The 23405-nt window shown below is 35.6% G+C and overlaps 2 protein-coding genes across 2 annotated transcripts in view; one reads left to right on the forward strand and one right to left on the reverse strand.

Moving 5' to 3' along the window:
• mAChR-A (muscarinic Acetylcholine Receptor, A-type) overlaps window positions 1–23405 on the forward strand; it is a 101861-nt gene that overhangs the window by 24426 nt on the left and 54030 nt on the right. The window lies entirely within an intron of this gene.
• On the reverse strand, window positions 6656–14911 carry LOC142976270 (uncharacterized). Its single transcript, XM_076119558.1, has 6 exons — window positions 14675–14911; window positions 12997–14315; window positions 12295–12460; window positions 10408–10545; window positions 8227–9554; window positions 6656–7801 (listed from the first exon to the last, which is right to left on the reverse strand). The coding sequence occupies exons 1-6, from the start codon at window positions 14804–14806 to the stop codon at window positions 7630–7632; spliced, it is 3255 nt and encodes a 1084-aa protein (XP_075975673.1). The 5' UTR covers window positions 14807–14911; the 3' UTR covers window positions 6656–7629.

Below are 23405 nucleotides of genomic sequence, written 5' to 3' on the forward strand. Positions count from 1 at the left end.
GTACGATGTGGTTGTGAGACTGACGGTAGAAATGACATTGCAGTTTAGTTAGAAACCTCTAGTGTATTAGTAAAAATATTCACACCTCGCAAATTATTTTCTTTTTTTTTTTTTAATATATTTTTTAATAAGGGATTTTAACTGTATAAGCCTAAATTTGGCTGACATGGTAATGAAATAAAATTTCCAAAAAAATCACAGTTATTGTTTAAATGATGAAATATAAAACTATAAACTTTATGAGTTCCTCCAAAAAATAATTTTAAAAAGATCAAACTGATTATTTACTGTTGTCAAAAAAAAAATAGGCATCATTAAAAATTAAAACAATTTCAAACATCGAACACGATTGCCATCAGAAAAACAAACAAATACTCAAATTAAATTAAGATCGACTACGATCGTCATTTAAAAAATAAAAGTTCCCGGAATAAATAATTTATTGCGAAAACATCACGAGAGGCCAATGTTTACTTGTCTAATTAAATAAGTACCAAAGTGAATATAATGAGAAGGGGACCAAGGAACTATACATACATTCAACATTTATTTAGGTATGTAGGTACATATTTTATTGTATTGCAACATCTTATTCCGCGTTTTTTTCACCGAATTATCTAAATAATGGTTTCATTTATCACAGTGTTATTGAAAGGTTTTGTAATATCAGAGGAAATAAGAACAAAAAGATTCGTGCCCGGGCACCGTTAATTCTGTTTCCACACAAATTAATTCCCACCAACTTTAAAAGCGCTAAGAATTGTTGAAACAAGTGCTTTAATTTTAAAACGTGATTAAAAACAAATCGTTTCGCGGGCACAGTTCAGTTACGTACTAACTTTTGAACCTCATTTAATTAAACGGGCAAAGAAAAACACAAATGCAGCCTGACTTCTCGCTAAAATGGCGCGGCAATTCGCTGAAAACGATGTTTTAATTATCTATTAGCAATGAAATGCTAGCTAAGTGAACACAATGTTATGCTTAATGAGTTAACTTTTCCACATATTTAATGAAAAACCTACTTCTGGGAATATTAATCAAAATGCACGAGTAGTTTTATGAAAGTTTTTTATTACACTTTGACAATTATATGACATTTTCCAATTAGATCGTTCACGGAAGCGTGAATTGAAAATTGTAATTGAAAAATGTGTTTCTGATTGTCAGTATTTATGTTTGATAATAGAGAATTGCTCTTATAACTTCGATTGCAAATGATTTAGAAGCCAGCTCTTGACCACGATCGATGTAAATCGATCAAAACGATGGATGAACAAAATAAGTTATCATGTTTTTTTCTTTTCAATTGCTTTTTATTAATAATTATAACGCAACGTATCTTACGTTGCGTTATAATTATTATTGTGATTTAGATTAATTGAGTAGTAAAACAGTAGAGAAACCTTCATACACTGTCAGTCATAATGCTCTTTTTTAAACGGCTATTTCGTTTTTTTAAGCACAAGCCCAAATAATGTTTTAAGTTATAATAGAAGAACGTAACTGTACAAGATTTTGATCTAACACCAATCAGAGATGGCTGCAAGGTCGTAAAGTTTGACTCACCTCGCCATTTACGATCACAGGCAATTTATGACGTAGCCAATATTGCTTTCGCTGACACCAAAATGGAGGATATCTTTACGGGCTAGTAATATGTTTTTATGATATCAACGATGGTTTTCAACTTGGTTGGGACTGAAATTATCAATTTATCTAATTTATTGCTCCTATACCGTTTATCGTTGCAATTCATTATAGTTTGTTATTGTGCGGCTTAATATTTTTGAAACCTAATGATTCATCGCTATAAATATGTTTAAGTACTGTTTAGAGGAAAAGTCTAGCAAATACTTTATTTACATTTTTTAAACTGCTGCTGATGTAGTCCATTTTATGGTACTATTTATATATATGTAATAACGATTTACCAATACAAAATTTTAGGAACCTATAAAATCAGGCGTTTAAATCCTAGAGCATTATTTTTTGTAAATATTTCCCACACGTCACTGAAATGTCAAAACTGTTTTGTTAGCAACATGAAACTGAAACCACCTGTACACAAAGCTAACTGCTCTAGGCTGTTATTACTCTCGTTAACGTTGTTATAGTGTGCAATAACAAAACGTAGGCTTTCGCCTGACATTAAACCTCTCAAGTATTTCTGTGGCCGAGAAAGTAGTAATAAACTTCGCGTCACTTTATTTAAATAAATAGTCGAATGGACTCTTTTTCAGTAAGTTTTTATGTATTTTAACTTAACAGTTTAAAAGTATTTGAATTTATTTGAAATTCAAATTGCACATGACATTTCGAAACGTCAATTTGACATTCACAATAGCACCTTAAACCAATCTGTCAATTGCCAAAAAACGTTTTTATAATGGTTATAAAATTTTGCGGTCAGCGCCCAATCTCCGTGCGACGGTAAAAAAACAAAAGCCTCTTTGTAATATTGGAATCGATTGGGATATTTAATTAAAAATCGGGATGAGCCACGTCGATTACTCCCACGTTCCGTGAAAGAACAGAATGGCGAGAGATGGGCGTGAATTTGTGATGTGTTTATATATTTTTTTATTTTTAGATCAGCCCTTGTTATTAACCGGCCCTATTTCGGACACATTTTGATTGGTATTTGGTGTAATTGTTTTAAAATCTGAAAAATTTGTTACGTAATATCGGACAAAGGATTATTACCGTATTATTTGAGAACGGAATAATTAGCACCAGGAAGGTTTGTGTATCTAAAAAATACAAACACAAAATGTGTTGTTTTCTGCTAAAATTATGGTACTGAATAATTTCAAAGGAATTTTGAAACTGTGACAAACGGCTTTCTAAATAACCCAAAAAAAGTCGTATTAAATTGGTTAACAAACTGTAATGTTTGTAAAGTGAGTTTTTCATCAAAATATAAAAATATTTACAAACGTGAAAATCCGGATTTCGAAATATATTTTTTGCATAAATCTAAACATTCAAATTGCAAACGTTCAACCGATATTTAAATTATTTGTTCACGCCACCTAAAATCATTTCAGTATTTCATGTTTTTCCAAGCATAGCTTTTATGTTTTTAATATGAAATATAGCTTCAGGAAAAAGAATACGTTACAAAATATTTGTTTAAATATTTGCTGATCCCAAAATTACCCTATGTGATTTTCAAGTGTTTTAAAAAACATTAAAGATGCGGTATTGTTCTTCAGTGTGCAATAGAAATATACATAACGAAGATTTCACTTCAAGCCGATTGGCTGCCTTCCTTTCGTATTTAACGATTGATTAAATATCTAACTATGTACATTTAACATTCAAAAACCCAATATTATTTCCAATTGAATATTAGAACGGGATTTAAGCAAAATGTCAAAGGAACGTTTGAAATTCAAAGGCCCACAATTAATTTCAAAAAGTTTGTCCTATATCCGATTATCAATCAATGTCCATTTGGATTGTAATAGGCTGAACTCCCATGATTCCTTGGTCACGATTTACGACCAAAGCGGCGTCGGCCATTTGTAATTTATTAGCGAACGCGGGAAAGTGGACTTGAGTCTAAGGGATTTATTGAACAAAAAGTGGTTTATTATTGTTGTTATGTAGGGAGGTGTCCATCAAACTGATTTGTAGTCAGTATGGCGGGAAGTAATTAACCGTAGGAGACACAAAGTCTGCGAGTGTTACTAAGCAACAATTTTCTTCATCGTGCGCTTCTAAATATTTTTTGGAATATAAAGGAACTCTTATTTAAACGTTGTCAGGGTATATAGAAGCTTAATTTTAAGAGATTTTTAATTTAGGTATTCCGAACATTTTTAAATAAGTAATTACTGCCGTTACACGGAACATTTTTCATTTCCGATTTTCAGATTTCCCAGTAACGGGAAATATCCACAAAATCGTAGTTTTCTTTTTCGACCAACCGTGCTTTTAGTCCGTAAGCTCACCGGAACCACATCGTTTTGGCACGAAAAAGGTTTTTTTTTGCCTTTTTCACCAATCTGAAAGGATTTCATTCAATAATTCTCCTTAATCCGGCAAATTGAACGCTACGTTAAAGTACAACTAAAGACCGATACGCGCTCCAAAGTTAGTTTTGTAAAATTTTGTATACTTGAAGGTAGGCAAGGAACGAGAAAAGGGTTGGTCAGTAAATGTCTAAGGTCTATTTCACGATAATCATCTAAAAATAATTCAAACAACACAATGAATTTTCTATCCCCTCAACGTGAATTTTACTACGATCGGTGAAAACAAATAAAAAACGGTTTCAATATGTATTTGATGGCAGACTTTTTGTCCGAAAGGGAGTATAATCGTAAAATACTTTGGCTTTTACAGTAATGCTTGTGTAATAAAATCACCTTGACGTGGCCTGTGTTTTATGATGGCCGTTCAGCTTCCGTTACATTAAATAACGGCAATTCTATTAACTTATTTATTTTAGATTCAGTAGGTCTTATAGACTCGTTGTTAAGCGTTTTATTTGCTTTTTACTACGGTCATTAAATAATCATTAAGTAAGTCTTAGTAAGCATTTATTATTGGCATGAATATAGATCCATGCGTTTCGAAACAATCAAGCTCCTATCGGCCAAACATCAATACTACACGACGTGTGAACGTAACTAAAAAAAGTTTATAATATAGTCTAGGTTTGCAAGTTCCTGTGCAAAAAATACGGCAATCGATGTCGAACTCGCAAATAATTTATTTATTGCTCTGCTCTTTCTCGTATTCCTGAAAAAAAGGGGGAAAAACAACTCAGGTTGCAATTATCACGGTCGGTAGTGCCCAACTAGTATGCTGTGCTATTTTGCAATTCTACCAGAAATACGTACTGCACAATGCACGTTCTATTAACACGTTTCCAGCGACACTGTTTTTACTATATGCTATACTTTCCATTAACTGTGGTACGAGGCGTTTTGAACCATGTCCTAAACCAGCCTTTCTTTCCTTGCCTCACTGCAAGTGCGACATAGACGAGGTGTTCTAGGACCTGTTCCGCACTCAACGAGTTACCCCCGGCTTCTGTGGTACATTTAACGGTAGTTTATCTATTCAATAGCGTTTAAAGTTATGCAAAAAATTCGCTATTGATAAACTACCGCTAAATGTACCTGAGAAACCGGGGGTTACTCGAATAAATTGTTTCACAGAACACAGAACAGACTTGTTTCTTTTCTTGTTTAAATAAATTATATGGCGGTGCTTGCTTTTGGTGCGTTATGTTTTATTCTCTTAAGAGTGGGTTGGTTTTCTAATATTTAAATTAACTACGAATAGTTGTTCGCGTTTTAAATATTCCTGTTGATTAAATGGCATCTGCTTGTTCCTGCTTTGTTGTCAGAAGAGTTAAGTGTTAAAATCTATGTAACTACCTTTAAAAACGATCAAATTGACTGCACATTTGACGCTACTGTAGTGCGATTATCTACAGTCGATACTATAGAGAGTTTGACACTTTAAATGACTGTAAACATTGTTTTTAAAGCGCCTGTTAGAGCGCTGAACAGGATTTTATCAAAAAATACTCAATAATAAGCCGGTTGTCGATAGTCGATATTTGTAGAGAATCGCAATACTGAAAGCCTAAGTATATATACTGTTCGTGTTTAATCCATCACTAAGTCACAGTAGCTCATTCTTATTACACTACAAATACAAAATCCTTGCCTATAATACATCACCGACTTAAAATAATAATTGTATGAAAGTTTGTTTGAACCGACTCGATGCGCCATCTTGTTCCTTTTTAATTGGATTTTGGCTCCACTTAATTACTTTAATTAAGACTCGGATATTTTCTATGTGTATTTGTGAACAAATTAATTACTTAACTTAGTTCTTTTCAGTTATGACAAACTTTTATGTTGGCTTTTATAAAGTCGGATAAATGAAGATATTCGGGATTAATTATGCAACATGTTCTATGAAAATTTACTGTAAATACAAACTTAATTTAATTTTCTCGTGAACATAATTTTATTTAATCAGCGCTAGGCTTCAAATATTTGATTAAAAAACCTTCAACAACATCAGGAAAGGAAAAGCCCGTATTTCTTTAAAAGCCGGTAGAATTATTGGTGAGCAGGGGAAGCAATCCACTTAGACGTGTCTCGCCTCTCCGGTGATTGCGTTTGTATCGAGCGTCAACCCTAACAGCGTTTCCTTAGAACCACCTTCAATAATGGACGCCTGCACTACACTGTAAATATACTAGGGCTGGCACACAATAGGAAGCTACTTTCAGTGTAAGCAATGGATTTTGTATCGTATAATGGCACTACAGGACAAAGTGAACACTGTTTTGAAATGAAATCTTTAGTGCTTAAAATAAAATTAACTGCGTCGCTTGTATGGTACACTATGTAAGTTTGTAGGCGTCATAGCAAATAGTCTGTCTAACCTCGAATGAATAGATATACATAAATTAAATCACGCCTTTTTATAGGGGTGAGCAAGGACCTAAGAACGCCACTTGCTACGATCCTTGCAAACTTCCCTTGGCTCATTCCATTCTATCTACTACGGACATGACGTTTTTGCCAGACATCGCTGATATGATGTACCTATCTAGGAAATAATAAAAAAATCGTATATTTATTATTTATTGTTTAAATTGGGAATTTCGTAGGCATATACAGATACTTTAATGCTCATATAAATTGCAGGGGCGCTGTAAGCTGTATATCCAATATCGAGCCGATGGGTAGAGATTAAATTTTCAATTAAAATGCATGCGAGCACTACGCAACACATGGCTTACCTAGTTTATGGTCGCTTTAACTGCGCTTTTCCTGAATTCAGGCTGAAACGCATGTGGTGTTTGAACATGTGTAGTATAGCTGTGGTTCTATCGTACATAACTCGAATTTAATAATGCAAAACTTTATTAAGACGTTTATTTCAAGACATGATGACGATATTGTAGAGTAATGACATTATCTATCAATATTTCAGTATGTATACTACAATCCTGAACATGTACATTTAATAACGAAGTATTTTAATAGCAAGTCTGTATCAAGTCATGATGCAATAGTAGTTCCTACTGCGCCTGCTAGAGGCGCTCGATCAGTTTTTTTTACAAAATGTTTCGATAGATAATCGATAGTGGTAGAGCATCTCTATTTGTGTTGGTGACATGTATTATGTCACGACCAAAAATATATATTTACTGTATTTTTTTTAAATTATGTAATTTTGTATATCTATTAATCAAAATTAATTCACACTATTACAGTAACAATTTTTTTGTTTTAAATTTGAAGCTACACATAATTATTGATCGTAACGTCGTATAAACAAATAAGGTATCCAAACCTTTAATTTTTATTCTCTAATTTTATTGATAGAAATAATCTATCTATCTATTAGGTCGAGGAAAAAGTATTTTTGCATTATAGTATGTATGAACTTGTAATAAAATCTTTTCTCTACACAAAAAATCTCGATATTTGGGTACCTCACGAGCTCAATGAAAGAACCTAATGAACGATGTACTTATTTGTGATTCTTGAAGCCAAAGAGATTTTATTATAAGTTCATACATACTATAATGCGAAAAGACTTTTTCCCCGAACTAATATTAGAATGCTTTTGTTTGTATATTTATTCAAATACTCTTTGTCCGTATTCTTTGAACAAATTCTCCCAGAACTGTATCTCGTCCCTGTCGGGCGCTGTACCGGGTACCAACTTGTTACCAATGTCCAGGTAGTCTTGGCCTTCCACCGAATAAGGAGTCCATTGAACCCCCAATGAATTATCCGGAGTCGGGTTTCTGAAATAATAAATCTATATAAATTAAATGAAACCTTACATGCCTAAAATTTGTTTAACACGTTTATTAAGGGCAAAGTCTCCAACAAGCGTTTGGCCAGCGTGGTGGACTCAAAGCCTAATCCCCCCAAGCAAACAATTGCCGTGAGACAGTAATGGGTTAAAAAAATTACACACCGAAATGTACATATTATACTCGCATTTCTTTCGAACAACTTAACCAAATTGGAGAATTATTTTATAATAATATTTGTAACTGTCGGGACAAGATTTGTATGGGATCGACAGAGTCTAAAATACCCGCAGGAATGGAACAGATAAAATTGTAATATACTCGAACGAAGTTGGGCCAGTCCGCTAGTATAATAATTATAATATGTGTAAATAAATTATTTCAATTTACAAGTTATTATCTTATTCACTCACCCGTATTTAGCGAAGTTAGTCCAAATCTTCGTCACTTTATCAATAAGTTGATATTCCAGCGAGTTGACATCAACACTGTCCTTTAAAGCCTTAGCATCAAATATATACATCAAATCATCGAGATGATTCGTCACAGGTCTGTCACCAACTATATCTCCTATGCCAAGGATTTCGGCTGCTTTGTTCCTTTCCGATTTACAAGAAAATTTATATATGTACAGTTTATTCCTCTTCGTATTGGAACAGAATTTGGCCCACTGCATTATAGAAAATCCAAGCATATCCATAGCAAAATATTTCGCTAGTTGAAACCAATCGTCTGGTATAGCAATTTGATCGCCAAAGTAATATTGACGAATTTTTTCTCCCATTTCAAATTGTTTAATCATTGGTAGGTTTAATGTTATAGGTTTGGTTACAAAGTATTCTGGGAAAGAACTTGCGAGCTCTAAATGTTTTTTGATATAGTCACCAGGTTTTATCATTATTAGCCCCTCGTCTGAAGTATATCCTGCCATTATGTCGACTCCTTCGTGGATATTATTGCATACATTATCAATAACGTCGCCGTAGAAAAATCTTTCGCTTACATCAAACTTTTGTTCACTGACAACACTAAAGTACACATCTGTTTTATCAATAACGGATTCCTCGGCTAATGAAACTGTTATTTTGGCATTAACTAAGTTTTCGACTGGTTGTTTTTTAAAGAATTCGTATACTTCTTGTAGATCTTCGGAATTACATCCCAACTTTTTCGCCAGTTTCAATGCTCTTTTACGCGACTCGAAGCCTTGTGCCCAGTGGTTCATACAAACACCACTCTGAGCTATAGCTTTTTGGAACAAACCTTTCGTCATTGGTGACATCAGATGGTAGGTGACACTTGCAGAGCCAGCACTTTCGCCAAATATTGTGATATTACGAGGATCTCCGCCGAACTTTGCTATATTATCATTAACCCATCTAAGAGCTTGAACTTGATCTTTCATGCCCGCGTTACCGGGGACATCAGCTGTGTTTAAACAAAGGAAGCCGAGGATTTCAAGCCTGTAGTTGATTGTCACGAGAATTACTCCCTGTCTGACCAAGAATTCCGGGCCGAAGAAATCATCCTCGCCACTGCCGCTCACAAAAGCACCTCCATGTATCCAGAACATGACTGGTAGAGGCTTGGTAGGGTTGGTATCGGGTGTGTACACATTCAGGTACAAGCAATCTTCGCTTCCTTGGTTTTCTCCTCCCGTGAACCAGTCGTACTGGTAGCATTTGGGACCGAAAGCTTTCGCAGAACGCACTCCTTGCCATGGTTTAGGTGGTAGTGGGGCCTGCAATATAAAGTCTCGAGTTAAAATTGCGAAAATACATACCCATGTATTAACTATTAGTGTGGACTTGTGGTCCAACATATCTATAAAAACAGTATAAAGTATTTTTGTCACGACAAATGTTGTATGGTAGGTTCCAAATACATAAAGGAATGCGATCAACGGGAATGAGAAACGTTTATAAAATTACTTTATAATTGTATCCAACAGTAGGTTTAGGCTGGCAGGCACTTGATAGGTAATATAACTCCAGAACCGAACTAAAACGGGATCAAAGAGATTCAATTTTACAAGGCTTCTCGTTCAAAATAAAATCATCATAAAAAAACAACTGTTCATCTTATAGCTACCTCTGTTTTTGCTACTCAAGCAATAAAAAAAAGTTGTTCATACTGAACCGGTTACATGATAGACAAGAATGGAGAATTAGATGGATACTAATTTTAGACTTTTATATATTACGATTGTTAAGACGCTCATAACCAATTGCGCTAACCAGTCGAAAAATCATCTCTGGGTTAAGTAATTCTTGGCGTGGGTATTCTATAGATGGGTGACCGCAGTGGTATTAGTCTCCGTGCTTCGGAGGGCGCGTTAAAAGTCGGTTTTTGGTAGTTGTCTACTAAGATAACAGTCGTTAAGCCATGTCAAAGGCCTTTCGGGCGGCTTGGACAACTTTGAAACTAGGTTACTATTCGGTAAAAAATAATTGACTAATAATTATTGAACCCCAACCCCGTAGCGTGGTGAACCTTAGGCCTTACATCTCCCTCACTTCGGGAGGAGACCCTTGCTCAGCAGTGGGACACTAGTGGGATAATTTATAATATTTTATAATTGTCTCAGTACGTACCTTGAATCTTAGGTCTTCTAATGGTGGCTGTGCGTATGGTACACCTTTAAAACTACACAATGTTCCGCCATATTTATTTTGAACTTTTTCACCTTCTAGAATCCCTTCGTTTACACGTACATATATGCACATTTTGCACTATATTAAAAGTCTACTTGCAAATAACACGCTAATGACAGCTGGTCACTGCCCCTTTGGGTCACTATTATCTGATAAACATCGTGTTATCACTCAAAAGAAATTGCCAAAACGAATAGAAAGTTGATTGCTGTAAACACTAGATGGCTCTTTACACAAAATCAAGTAATCAAAATATTTATTTCATGAAAAAAATGCAATTTTCTTTAGTCTAATAAATATTAATTAGTAAGAAAACAATATAATGTTTTTTTTTATTGACGAGTGGCAAGTATATCTTAAAATTTTCTGATTATAAAAACTTACGCAGTTGTAAGTTTCCGAACGTGAATTTGACTATCCTATAATAGGTACCTATCCGCTATAATTATATGAAGTCTAGATTTCATAAATTAATTTATCATAAAAAAATAGATGGCGCTACCCATGATTTAATTTTAAACGTTCTTAATACTATCACAAACTTAAATGAATTGAGTAAGGCCCAGCGCAGACAGACCGGAATAATCCTCGCGCGGTCTCGAGCATTTTCTTTACGGCTCGCGGATGCTCGAGCATGCTCGCGACTGCTCGAGCCTGCGCGAGGAAAACTTTCTAGGTTACCATTCTTCATTAAACAGGCCAGTTTTCGTGAAAATTCGTCAACGATGGTAGACTGGGCCATGATTATAATTGCTCTTTTGACTGAAGAAGAATAAAAATGACGTTCTCTCTCTTTAAACTCAGTAACAACATTGAAATTTTTCGTACGATGCTCGCGCGTCCTCGAGTATGCGCGGGGATACCCGCGCATCCTCGAGGACGCGCGAGCATTTTTTGTCAGGTTCAAGCAATTATGCACTTTATTTTAATTAATTTAAAGTTGATTTTCAAGTGCGTTAAAAAAATCCTCTCCGCTGCGCTCCTCTTGGTCTGCGCTGACCCTTAGGCCCAGCGCAGACAGACCGGAATAATCCTCGCGCGGTCTCGAGCATTTTCTTTACGGCTCGCGGATGCTCGAGCATGCTCGCGACTGCTCGAGCCTGCGCGAGGAAAACTTTCTAGGTTACCATTCTTCATTAAACAGGCCAGTTTTCGTGAAAATTCGTCAACGATGGTAGACTGGGCCATGATTATAATTGCTCTTTTGGCTGAAGAAGAATAAAAATGACGTTCTCTCTCTTTAAACTCAGTAACAACATTGAAATTTTTCGTACGATGCTCGCGCGTCCTCGAGTATGCGCGGGGATACCCGCGCATCCTCGAGGACGCGCGAGCATTTTTTGTCAGGTTCAAGCAATTATGCACTTTATTTTAATTAATTTAAAGTTGATTTTCAAGTGCGTTAAAAAAATCCTCTCCGCTGCGCTCCTCTTGGTCTGCGCTGACCCTAATAACAATAAAGCAAGGAAAATTAAACTATGCTTTAACCTCCGTTATACATACAAGTAGGTGTAGCAGGAAAAGAAAGTCATATCTTATTAGTCATTAAATTTAATCATAATTGACAACAAATTAACAAAAACATGTATGTAGAGAAATATATTATATAAGTACTACTATTTTTATTAATACAACATTTTGGATGTATTTCCTATTAATTTGCAAAATAAACAGTTATTTCAACATACTATAACTGTTACGTCTTTTACGATGGCCATAGATACAATCTCAGTTTAATCGTTTAAAAATTTGCCGTTATTATTTATTGACTCAGTCGTTATTATAATATTTTAAGACACATCGTAGCATTATATCTAAAGTTGTTTAAAACACTCTTTGTCCATATTCTCTGAAGAGATTCACCCAGAATTCTTGTTCTTCCTGATCGGGCGCAGTACCTGGTTTCAAAACGTTGCCAATATCCATGTAGTTTTGGTTCTTTATCGTGTACGGCTCCCATTTTGTTTCTGCTGGGTTGTCGGGAGTAGGGTCTCTGAAAAGGCAACAGAAGTGATATTACAAACACTACTATAAAAACAGAAATTTAGAGTATTCACGTGGAAAATAGATTAACGTTCCTAAAATATTTCAAACAATACATTCCGTAGTCTGTAATGTTTGTAAAAGTCCCCGCGACACAAGAGCAAATATTAGTGCGGGGATTTTCTTTAAAAAACAAAAATATTTTTATACATCAAACGTTACGAATGCTGTTGTCATAAGATAATTGTACAATAAGTAAAACATTGATTAATGTAGTAATTAAAATTGCTTTAAAATTCTTCTTAAATGAAAAGTAAATTGTTTTAATTTTACAATGCAGAAAATATTACACAAATTTTGTACAGAAAATGTTGATATAGGGACATTTGGCGGAATTATCACACAAATGCAATTTCTTCCAGCCAACCATTGGATGGAGAGATATTGATACAAAAAAGTAAAGGTACAGAGAATGAGTTACCTCTCGTCGAATTCAAGTCTGCTTATTACAACTAACAACATAATTTTACTATATCTTATACATACCCATTCTTAGCAAAATCAGTCCATATTTTGGAGACCATTTCGATAGTACGGAATGTATCAGGCTCAATTCTCCCAGGCATCAGCTTAGCGTCAAATAAGTATGTCAAGTCATCAGCGTGGCAACACACAGGCTTGTCTTTAACCAAAGCTTCAAGTCCCGTCATCTTGCTTGTAACATTCCTCTCGGACGTACAAGAGAATTTGTACACGTACAGTTTATTCTGACCCTTCATCGCGACTGCTTTAATCCATTGCAGCGTTGCATTCACGAAGATATCCATGGAATAAAACTTGACCATTTGTTCCCAGTCTTCATACTTTATCGGGTTTTTAAAGTAGAAGTTCCTCATTTTCTTCCCAAACTCCAGTTGTTGATAAATTGGTAGACGCAGTGACAGCGGCTTTGAAACAAAGAATTCAGGGAAATTGCGCGCCATGTCTAATCTGTTCTTGTATGTATCGGGATCAGGGCCTAAGTTAATAAGACCTTCGTCTGAAGTGTATCCAACCATGACCTCTACACCTTCATGGATACCCTCCGACAGCACATCGAACATGTCTCCATAGAAGAATCTTTCATTGTCACCGAATTTCTTTTCATCGACAACACTGAAGTAACCTTCTATCTTAGTTTGTGCTTTTTCTGACAGCATAATGGGTGTTTGTGCCTGAATGAGTGATTCTATTGGCTGCTTTTTGAAGAATTCGTACAATTCCTTATCGTCTTCAGAATAACAACCTAGTTGTCTTGCTAATGCTAAGGCTCTCTCGCGCGGTTCCCAAGCTAGTGCCCAGTGACAGTTGGAGACACCACTCATGATTATAGCTCTTTTGAACAGTCCTTTCGTCATAGGTGATATGCAGTGGTAACTAGTGCTGACCCCACCCGCGCTCTCGCCAAATATTGTAACGTTATTTGGATCACCACCGAAATTGGCGATGTTTTTGTTGACCCATCTAAGAGCAGCTACTTGGTCTTTCATGCCAGCGTTGCCAGGCACGTCTTCCGAGTTTAGGCACAGGTACCCGAGGACTTCAAGCCTGTAGTTGATGGTGACAAGGATTACACCTTTATTGACTAGGAATTGGGGTCCATAGAAGTCATCCTCGCCGCTGCCGCCGACGAAGGCTCCTCCATGTATAAAGATCATGACTGGGAGCGGCTTGGCAGGCGTGATAGTGGGCGTGTACACGTTAAGGTACAGGCAGTCCTCGGTGCCTTCCCGACCGAACCTCGTGAACACATCGAACTGGTAGCATTTACCTCCGAACTCTTTAGCTTCGCGTACTCCCTCCCATGGTTTCGGAGGTTGTGGTGCCTGTAATATTGAGTGCGTTATCGTTTTACAAGATCATATTAATGTATAATAATATAACGATTAGCACATGGCAGTTTAAAGTTTTACCGATAAAGATAAAACAATTATTTCTCACAAAGTTTTCAAATTGTTAAGTGATTAGGAATCATGTCATATTCAAATTCGATTTGTTTTCTATATAAAAGTGAAATATGCAAGACTTTTTTTGAAAATACATAATTCATTTTAAATACTTCACTGAATTATAACTACCTAAGAGATACAAATGACTATAATATTCGATTAAAATGTATATAAGTCGAGATAGTTTAGAAATTCACTATTCCACACACAGAAACCTTAGTGAAAAATGATCTTACCTTAAACCTTAGATCTCCTAGAGGGGGTTGAGCGTAAGGAATACCTTTAAAACTGCAAAATATTCCTCCATTATGTTTATTGTGCATCACCTCCCCCTCTAACACACCCTCGTTGACCTGCACGCGAACCATGCCTACAAATAAAACAAACACACGTTCGTAACACAACTAATTCAAATTCCTACTGAAAATTATCTTCAGAATTCCAGACTACTCGTCTACCCAATGAGTAACTGGCCAGATAACATGCCGTATATATTACCAAAATATCGTATTACTAAGCACTGATTTTTATCTCTTCATGATAAGTTATCGTAATTTTTTCATAGATTTGAATTCGCGTGCATTGTTCAAGGTTTCCTGAACATTGTGTCTGTTTGTCATGTAAAATTATTCTCACGGTGTATAAAAAAAAATAAGTGATTTGTCGCTTGCTTACTTAATTCCGTAGCGCAGATGCCAACAGTCGGTATTATAGAGTATCGAGAATTTGACAGTTGAAATGTACTAAGAAATTACTTCCTAATGCCCTCTCTAGAGGCGCTTATTAGATTAATTACAAAATTTGTCGATGAGTAGCCGTTGTCAATAGTCGTTGGATATAGATATGGGTCGTTCTATCGGTACTTCGTCCCTAACGCATATCTAGTAAATATGTAACACAAGACAAAAGAGCCACAGATCATATACAAATAGGATACTGTTTAACCCGAGTTAAACTTGGTATATCTTTTCGTACGGCCAAAGTCGATAGGCGAATCTAGTTTACCATAAATATTTGTACAAAACATTAACTACCAAAGTAAATTCCGACCAATCATTCACCCGTAAAACCCACAAACCGAACAAGATTTCCGAATCATTAGAAAAACGTTTCCCATTTGTCTCAGATCTGTGTCCCCAGTGAACTGGGTCATTTGACGAGGTCACACTCGCCCGTGTAGCCGGCCTAGCTTGTAGCAGCCGCTGTGCGCTATATTGACACCTGCTAATATAAGGCCCACTGAAATGTGTTTGGGATTTAAAATTTAGTTTTTAACTTTAAACTTTTGCGTTTCATAATTTTGTAAAACTTGGTGACTGTAGTTTGACGGCTTCCGTGGCGCAGTGGTTAAGGTGATCGCCACGCCACTGCCGGTGAGAGGTCGTGAGTTCGATTCCAACTCCGAACAAATATTTGTTCGATGCACAAATATTTATTTCAGGTCTGGTTGTTCTTTTTGTCCGTTGTTTGTATTTTTGTAAAAGTCCCCGCGACATGAGAGCAATTCTTAGTGCGGTAGTTGTTGAAAATATCAATCAATAAAAAGAAGTCGTGAACTAAAGTTTGTATTTTGTTGTTTATTCATAATATTATAAAGATTACTTATCTTTATCAGCGGTATCTGGCCACAGCAGTTTCATAACTGATTACGTTAAACAATATATGTTTGTTTATCAGTATTACGTCATTTTAGATTATCAATATATCTCTTAAACTATCACTGTAAGACTTCAAGTAGGTGAAATAGTGAGTAATAGAAATATGAAAATTGGTCGTTGGTAAGTTAAATAATACAGGTATAAAAATATTATTGGACAACTCACACACGGTCATTTGATTCCAAACCTAGCATAACTTGTACTATGGTAACTAAATAACTAATGAACATACTTACTTACATACTTCCAAATACATACTTATATATATATATATACAGCCAGGCTCAGAACAGACTCATGCTCATCACACAAATATTTGTCCCGGATAGGATTCCATTACATCACTCGCGGCGCTACGGTTATTGCGGCGAGGTGACCACGTTAACCACTGCGCCAAACGTGCAATAAGTTTTAAAACATTATGAAATGTCTGTGTTTTTAGACAGAAGGTAATGTATAGATTAATTGGATAGCCCGAACTTGCATTTGGATACAAAATAGATAGCATAAAATAGATAGAGCAGATTTTTTCAGGGAAAGTAGCCTATGTTCAATGCCTGAATATCGACTAAGTCCAGTAGCGCGATTCTGTACAGCCGGTACTGTTGAATATCGAAAGTTTAGAATGTACTGCCAAAAAAATCCTACGACGCCCGTCAGAGGCGCTGAATAGATTTTCATACATTTCTCGATGACAAGCCGATTGTCGGTAGTCGATAGTAGTAGAGAATTGAGCTACAGTATACGTATCACGTAGCTTAGTTGACAACTAGTGTACTTCAAATTGATGGTCACTATTCAGTACATTTCTGCTTTAACGTGTTAATCACTTTAATCTAAGGGAGATATCAAACTTAACATAATTTATGCGTGCCTAGTGTCTATAGTTCAGTCGATGTCACTGCTGTATCAAACCGCATTGAGGCTGCTAATTGAACCTCAGTTACGTGGACATTCTGAGGTTCGCTCACTATGTCATTGTATTACCTAGTCACTCTACATACATAATGAGAGAGTCAGTTCTATACATCAACATAATATATAGTACGGATTAGTTCTGTAGTTTATATTGCTATTGAATGAATGAACAATTTCAGTTTCTATTTAATTGGTTACAATCAAGTATTTTTGTTGCATATATTCTCGCATATCTCTCTCGAAATAAATGTTTTTTTAGCTTTATATACTATGTGATCCGGCGAACTTCGTACTGTCTCACAGTTGCTTCCAGGTTATGTTTTTTGTTTTGCTAATTTTCTCTCATAAGAACCATCCTCGTCGTTTAAGGAAAATTATTTAAAATAATTGTGGAAACGATTCAGCTGTCCTTGAGTTTGTCGATTAACGAAACATTCAGCGATTCATTTCTAAATATAAGAAGATAACTAATTTCTCCGATCGTAAAAACTAAATATTCTACACTTCTTCACACTTTGGGCGTGATATTATGTCCATATGTACCTATAGGAAGAGAAAAAAGGAATGAAAGGAAAGACCTTTGAACACAACAAGCCGATTTGAATATGACTAATTTGATTATCACATTTTATTTTATTATCATATCGAACCATTAATTATATGATTGTATTTGTTAATGAAATAACGGATAATACCTGATACAAATCTTAAATATCCACGTAAATATTTTGGAAACTGTTGGATAAGGAAAACCCAACAGAGGAATAATAAATCAGCAATCTAAACACGTGTAGTGATAACTCAGCCTAGCATTTCTTCCAACTATATCGGAGACGGTTTTTAATCTCACCGGATGAAGCGATATACCAGTATTTTACATGAGGAGACGGCCTATCGGACCTCCATAACCTGGTACCTGAGTTATAACACGATACCCTTCGGTAAGGCTGGTTGTCAGACTTTCAAGCTGCTGACTACTGTCAAAGATCTGCAATAATGACAGCCGGGACCCACAATTTAACGTGCCTTCCGAAACACGGAGGAACTATAATATATGTAAGATGGTCACCCATCTAAAGAATAAACTTGGCAAGCGTGGCTTAACATCAGAGATCGATCAGCGCGGCTGTCATTAACTAAACCACGAGCTCCTCCTCCGGTGGTATTATATTATATTTTCAGTAATAACTCGTATTACTGGATAGAATAACTGGCTTACACAATGCATAAATTAAACTAAACCTGAAACAAATCTACAGGTAACAGCATGTATATTTTACATATAGCACATAGTCGGTGCTTGCGGGCAATATTGCTTCGAATAACGTGGCTATGCATATTTAGTGGCTAGCGATGAACGTAAATTTGAAACTGTGCACCGAATACACGACCTGAAACCTGGGGCATTAGGTGTTGCTACTGAAAAGAAATGGTTTTGGTGAATGTTAAACTATTAGTGAATTTAGTGTTGCCAGATCACCATGTCGGGATCAGTCCCATAACGCGATTTTCTACAGTCGGTACCTACTCGGTATTGTCAACAATTGGCGACGACTATCTCTCGACGAGTTTTGCCCGAAAACTTATCAGCACTTACCTACATTTAGCGTTTTTTTAAAGAACTATTTTGCAAGTAATTTTAATGTATTGTAATTTATTATATTGTAATTCATGGGTTCTTGTAATATGGGTTTGTATCTGAAAGAAATCAATTTTATTTTATTTAATAAACATTACGAGCGCACTGTCTTTGCAATAATAATGATATTTAAATACCCATATGAAATATACAAATTCTAACGAACTATAGAAAACAGATACATATAAGGTCTATTTTTAACTAAAACGCATATACATCTTAAACACTCTTCTATATTCAAACGTCGGAAGTTGTCGGCTCTTTCCGGCCGGCTTTCGTGTCACGTGCGGCGGCCAATCAGAGGCGATTGTTTGAATATGGAACGCGGAATATTCTCCTGTTTAATTGCACTCCGTAACTGATGATGCGAAGAAGAAACGTGACGTGTTTGTTCAAAAGAATTCTAAAAAGAATATTGTTATAGTACGGAATAATTAATTTATTAATTAGCTTAATACATTCATAGCTCTTTTTCTAACTATTGTTCCAAGCTAACTAATAGTGTTATTTAATATGAAAATAACCGTCTTTTGAAGCCGTCAGAATTGTCTGTAGAGAAACGAAAGAAGTTATACGTCAATGTATTGCCGAAATATGGAACATTTAAACTCATAACGTGACAAGGAGTGCATATTTTAATGAGTGAGTAAAAAGTACTTAAAATGTATAACCAATTAGGTAATCATAACACATATTATTATTCATTAATTGATACTATAATTGTGAGAGTAATTGCGTTAAGCATTATCCTATACACATTAATTAGAGTATTAGTTAGTAATCCACAAAAGACAGGTTATTTATATTGGTTGTCAATTTATTTATATAAGTATGTATTTAGAAGTATATAAGTATGCCTATCATTTGGTTACCATAGTACAAGCTCTGCTTAGTTTGGAATCAAAGGACCGTGTGTGAGTTGTCCAATGATATTTATATTTATATTTTTTTCAAAATCTCATCTTCCCGGGTATTGCAGACAAAACCGACGTGTTCCTTAAAATCACCTAAAGTATGTATAATACACTAGCTTTTACCCGCGACTTCGTCCGCCACCTGAATTTTTCCATGGGAATGCGTCATTTTTTCGGGGTAAAAAGTAGCCTACGTCTTTTATCGGGTATCGAAATATCACCATACCAAATTTCATGCAAATTGGTTCAGTAGTTTAGGCGTGATTCAGTAACAGACAGACAGACATACACAGTTACTTTCGCATTTATAATATTAGTATGGATAGTATGAATATGGATAAAAGATCGAACTAATAACTATCTCCTTTGTAAAGTGGCACTGCGCCTTAATACACGTTGCTAAGCGTACTATCTCAATACTGTTGGTATTTAATAACGGGTCGGCGCAGGTATGCGGCGAAATGTTCCACAATGTTCGAATTGCTTACTGTAGCCTGTAGCTATGAACGCTTAGTGCAAGGTGAGACTGATAGCGAGCTTGCAGTTATAAATAACTAGCTTTTCCCATGCGCTACCTGAATTTTCCCATGGAAATGCGTCATTCTCCCGGGGTAGAAAGTAGCCTATGTCCTATGATCAAAATATCTCCATACCAAATTTCATGCAAATCGGTTCAGTGATTTAGGCGTGATTGAACAGACAGTTATTTTCGCATTTATAATATTAGTATGGATATGGATAGTATGGATTAGCAGTTAAATCTGGTAGAATTTTGATAATTCTTTTTTAAACTTCTTTTTCTTATCGTATGGTCAGTGGTCAACCCAGTGTTTAAGTTGTTCTAGCCGCCCGAAGGCCTTTGACGTGGCTTAACGACAGTTATTTTAATTGACAACAACCGGGACCGACTTTTTACGTGGCCTCCGAAGTACGGAGACGTCCAGCTCAAATACAAATATGCGGTCACCCATCTATGGAATGACCGCACCAAGGTTTGCTTAGCCCACAGATGGTTTAACGACCGGCGAGTGCAACTGGCTTTGGACGTCTTTGTTTTTCAGAAATTTGCTGTTAGATAGGTTATTCAACTCTTCGAATGGCAAGGTTTTCTATATGGCTCATTTATTTCCAACTGCTTTTATTGGCGGCAAGATATGGCCAATCGTATTCCTTTTTTTGTAAATAACTGAAACTAGTATAATTAAGTACACCAATTTTCAGGCTTCGCAAAGTTATCACTGCACCTAAAAATAGTTTAAAAGCAATCATGTAATATATTTCCACCGCTTTAGGACTCAGAAATTATAATAAACAAAAAAATGGCATTACTCAAAAATACAAGACAAATTGATTCATGTAAAACCAAGATAAAAGCTGCACACAAAATATACATATATTATGTAAAGTACAATGTAACTAAACACCTCCGTTTGAGAGGAAGCTCACAATAGCTGTATGTTATTATATGATCCAGTGAACTTTGCCCTAGGCTTAGAGTGCAGTGCGCTTTGTAGATATACCTACTACTAGTATATATGTATATGTATATCAGCTCAGCCTTTCTTCCAAACTATGTTGGAGTCGGCTTCCAGTCTCACCAGATGCAGCTGAATACCAGTGTTTTATATGGAGCGACTGCCTATCTGATCTCCACAACCCAGTTACCTGGGATATAACACGACACTAAGACTGGTTGTCAGACTTTCAAGCTTCTGACTACTGTGAACGACTGTCAAAGATCTTCGAAAATGACAGCTAGGACCCACAATTTAACGTGACAACAAGATATTTTTTTTTTCCTCAGTAATTGTGACGTTACCTTACTTTGGTCGTGTTGTTAATGAAATTATATGTATTGCTTATCCAGACTTTAAATCCTACAGTTCTTTTTTACAACTTACGATTTTATCGTGTCGATTTCTGCGGTGTATTATTGAGAGGCAAAACCAGATATTTCTCCCTCCTTATTGTGTTTAATGTTATTATATTCCCAGTCACTTGATTTAATAACCCTTGCACGTGCCGTCGCAGAACAAAAGGATGCGCCGATGATTCAATTGGTATCAGAAACCACTATATAATAGCTTTACCATAGTACTACCAACTAATCAAATAACTACCACTGTGGCGCGGTCAGTTGTGTATCCGACTGCTGAGCATGAGGTCTCGGGTTCAATTCCCGGGTACGCCAAAGTACTATTGGTCTTTTTTGATGTATATTTCAATATTTCTCTATTTGGTAAAAATGTAAGTAAAACCGTTTTGTTCATGGGTCGCCCAAGAAAAAAAAATGTTAAGGGTGGACAACCCTTGTCACTAAGAGGTATGAAAATTAGATGTTGGCCTCAGACCTACTCATTACACTAACGAGATTTCCTGAGCCGTTTCGGAGGACTAGGAACAATAATTGTGACACGAGAATTTTTATAAATAAAATGACTATAAACAAGCGATGCAAAATGCATAAACACCATATTTAAATGTATCCATTTTTATACTGTTTATTTTAACGTTTCTATTTACATAAAGTATGGACAGAAGGCTTTGATCGGCAGAGCGTCGGGAGCGCGTGTGAACGCACCGGTACCCTCGGCCCGAGCTCAGACCCTGCGGTCATCACGCTACTAGGAAAAATTGAGATATTTACCCGCACATCGTAGTAGAGTTTGTGGAAAAGTTGCTATGAATTTTGAGACATATGTTTATTTTGTTAGTTGCGTTAAAAAATATTTCTTCAGATTTATTTTCTTCCATTAAACATCTTCTCGTTAATCCAAAATTAAGTTATACAAAATTATTGATAATAAAAAATATTTACAAATAAGAGCCAATATTCATTCATTTCACAATGTTAGGGTTAATTTGTAGCTTTTTGTATTATACTTGAATTTACATCGAATATTATTTAGAATTCTATACTGTTTTGTTCTAGGGTCTAACCCTCTTATTCTTAAAAATATATGAAGTTATGAAAGGCTTATTAAGTTTTTTGTTTCTTTAATTCCTTAGCGAAATGAAAAAGAGAAAACATATTATAGTTGCTTTTAAACTAAAATAGGTTTATAGTGTGTTTATGAATAAGAGGGTTACAGTTTTACAGTTCACTTAATTGAAGAATTCCTCCACCGTATCAAAATCTCTACAAAATCTACCTTTGAATTGTCGATAAATAAAATCTTCGTCCGTGTTTTAAACAAAAATACACGGGTTCGACCTATTGACCTACTTACTGTAGACAAAGTAATACCTAGTTAGAGATTGTTCACACGTGCTAGCTGTAAAAACTTCACAGTAGCATTGCACTGTCAAATGTACTTTATCCTTTATTTATTTTATTGTTCAACACAACATACTTGCAGTGAAATCTCAACTTTATTTTCAAACCATAGAATATAAAATTGCACGTGTTGTTTGTGTATCGTTAGGGGTAATGCTGAGTATACACTGTATACAGGATGTAAAAGGTTTTCTGTTCGAAATGTTTCAAACAGACGTTTCATATATTTCTATTTTTGAAAGGCTTTGTCTGCTGTTGAACATTTTGAAGTAAACAAAGTATTGCTGCTTTTCTATAACTAATGTACCAAGTGAGCAATGAAAGCGGAGTGGTTCTGATCGTTGAACTATTAATGGCATGTAATGGTGCCGGGAAATGAGAGATAGTTTTAGAATACTAAAAACAGACTCCATCACACTCTGAGTCTTGATCTCAATTCCCAGATGCGGCAAACTGTTGTTAGATTATTCTAGTTTCGCATTTAATATTTTTAGGTTGCCCAACTGCTAAGGCGACTGCTGAAATCTGTCAAAATTCAACGGTTTATATAAACTAATACTT

This window comes from Anticarsia gemmatalis, chromosome 10 (genome assembly GCF_050436995.1).
Source record: "Anticarsia gemmatalis isolate Benzon Research Colony breed Stoneville strain chromosome 10, ilAntGemm2 primary, whole genome shotgun sequence".
Taxonomy (NCBI): Eukaryota; Metazoa; Arthropoda; class Insecta; order Lepidoptera; family Erebidae; genus Anticarsia; species Anticarsia gemmatalis.

Excerpts from the sequence above, each read along its gene's own strand:
- LOC142976270 (XM_076119558.1), bottom strand. The coding sequence starts at position 14,806 with ATGGTTCGCGTGCAGGTCAACGAGGGTGTGTTAGAGGGGGAGGTGATG. Across the intron at positions 12,461-12,996 it reads ACTGATTTTGCTAAGAATGG|AGACCCTACTCCCGACAACC; the intron begins GTATGTATAAGA and ends TTGCCTTTTCAG. Across the intron at positions 9,555-10,407 it reads TAGAAGACCTAAGATTCAAG|GCCCCACTACCACCTAAACC; the intron begins GTACGTACTGAG and ends TTTATATTGCAG.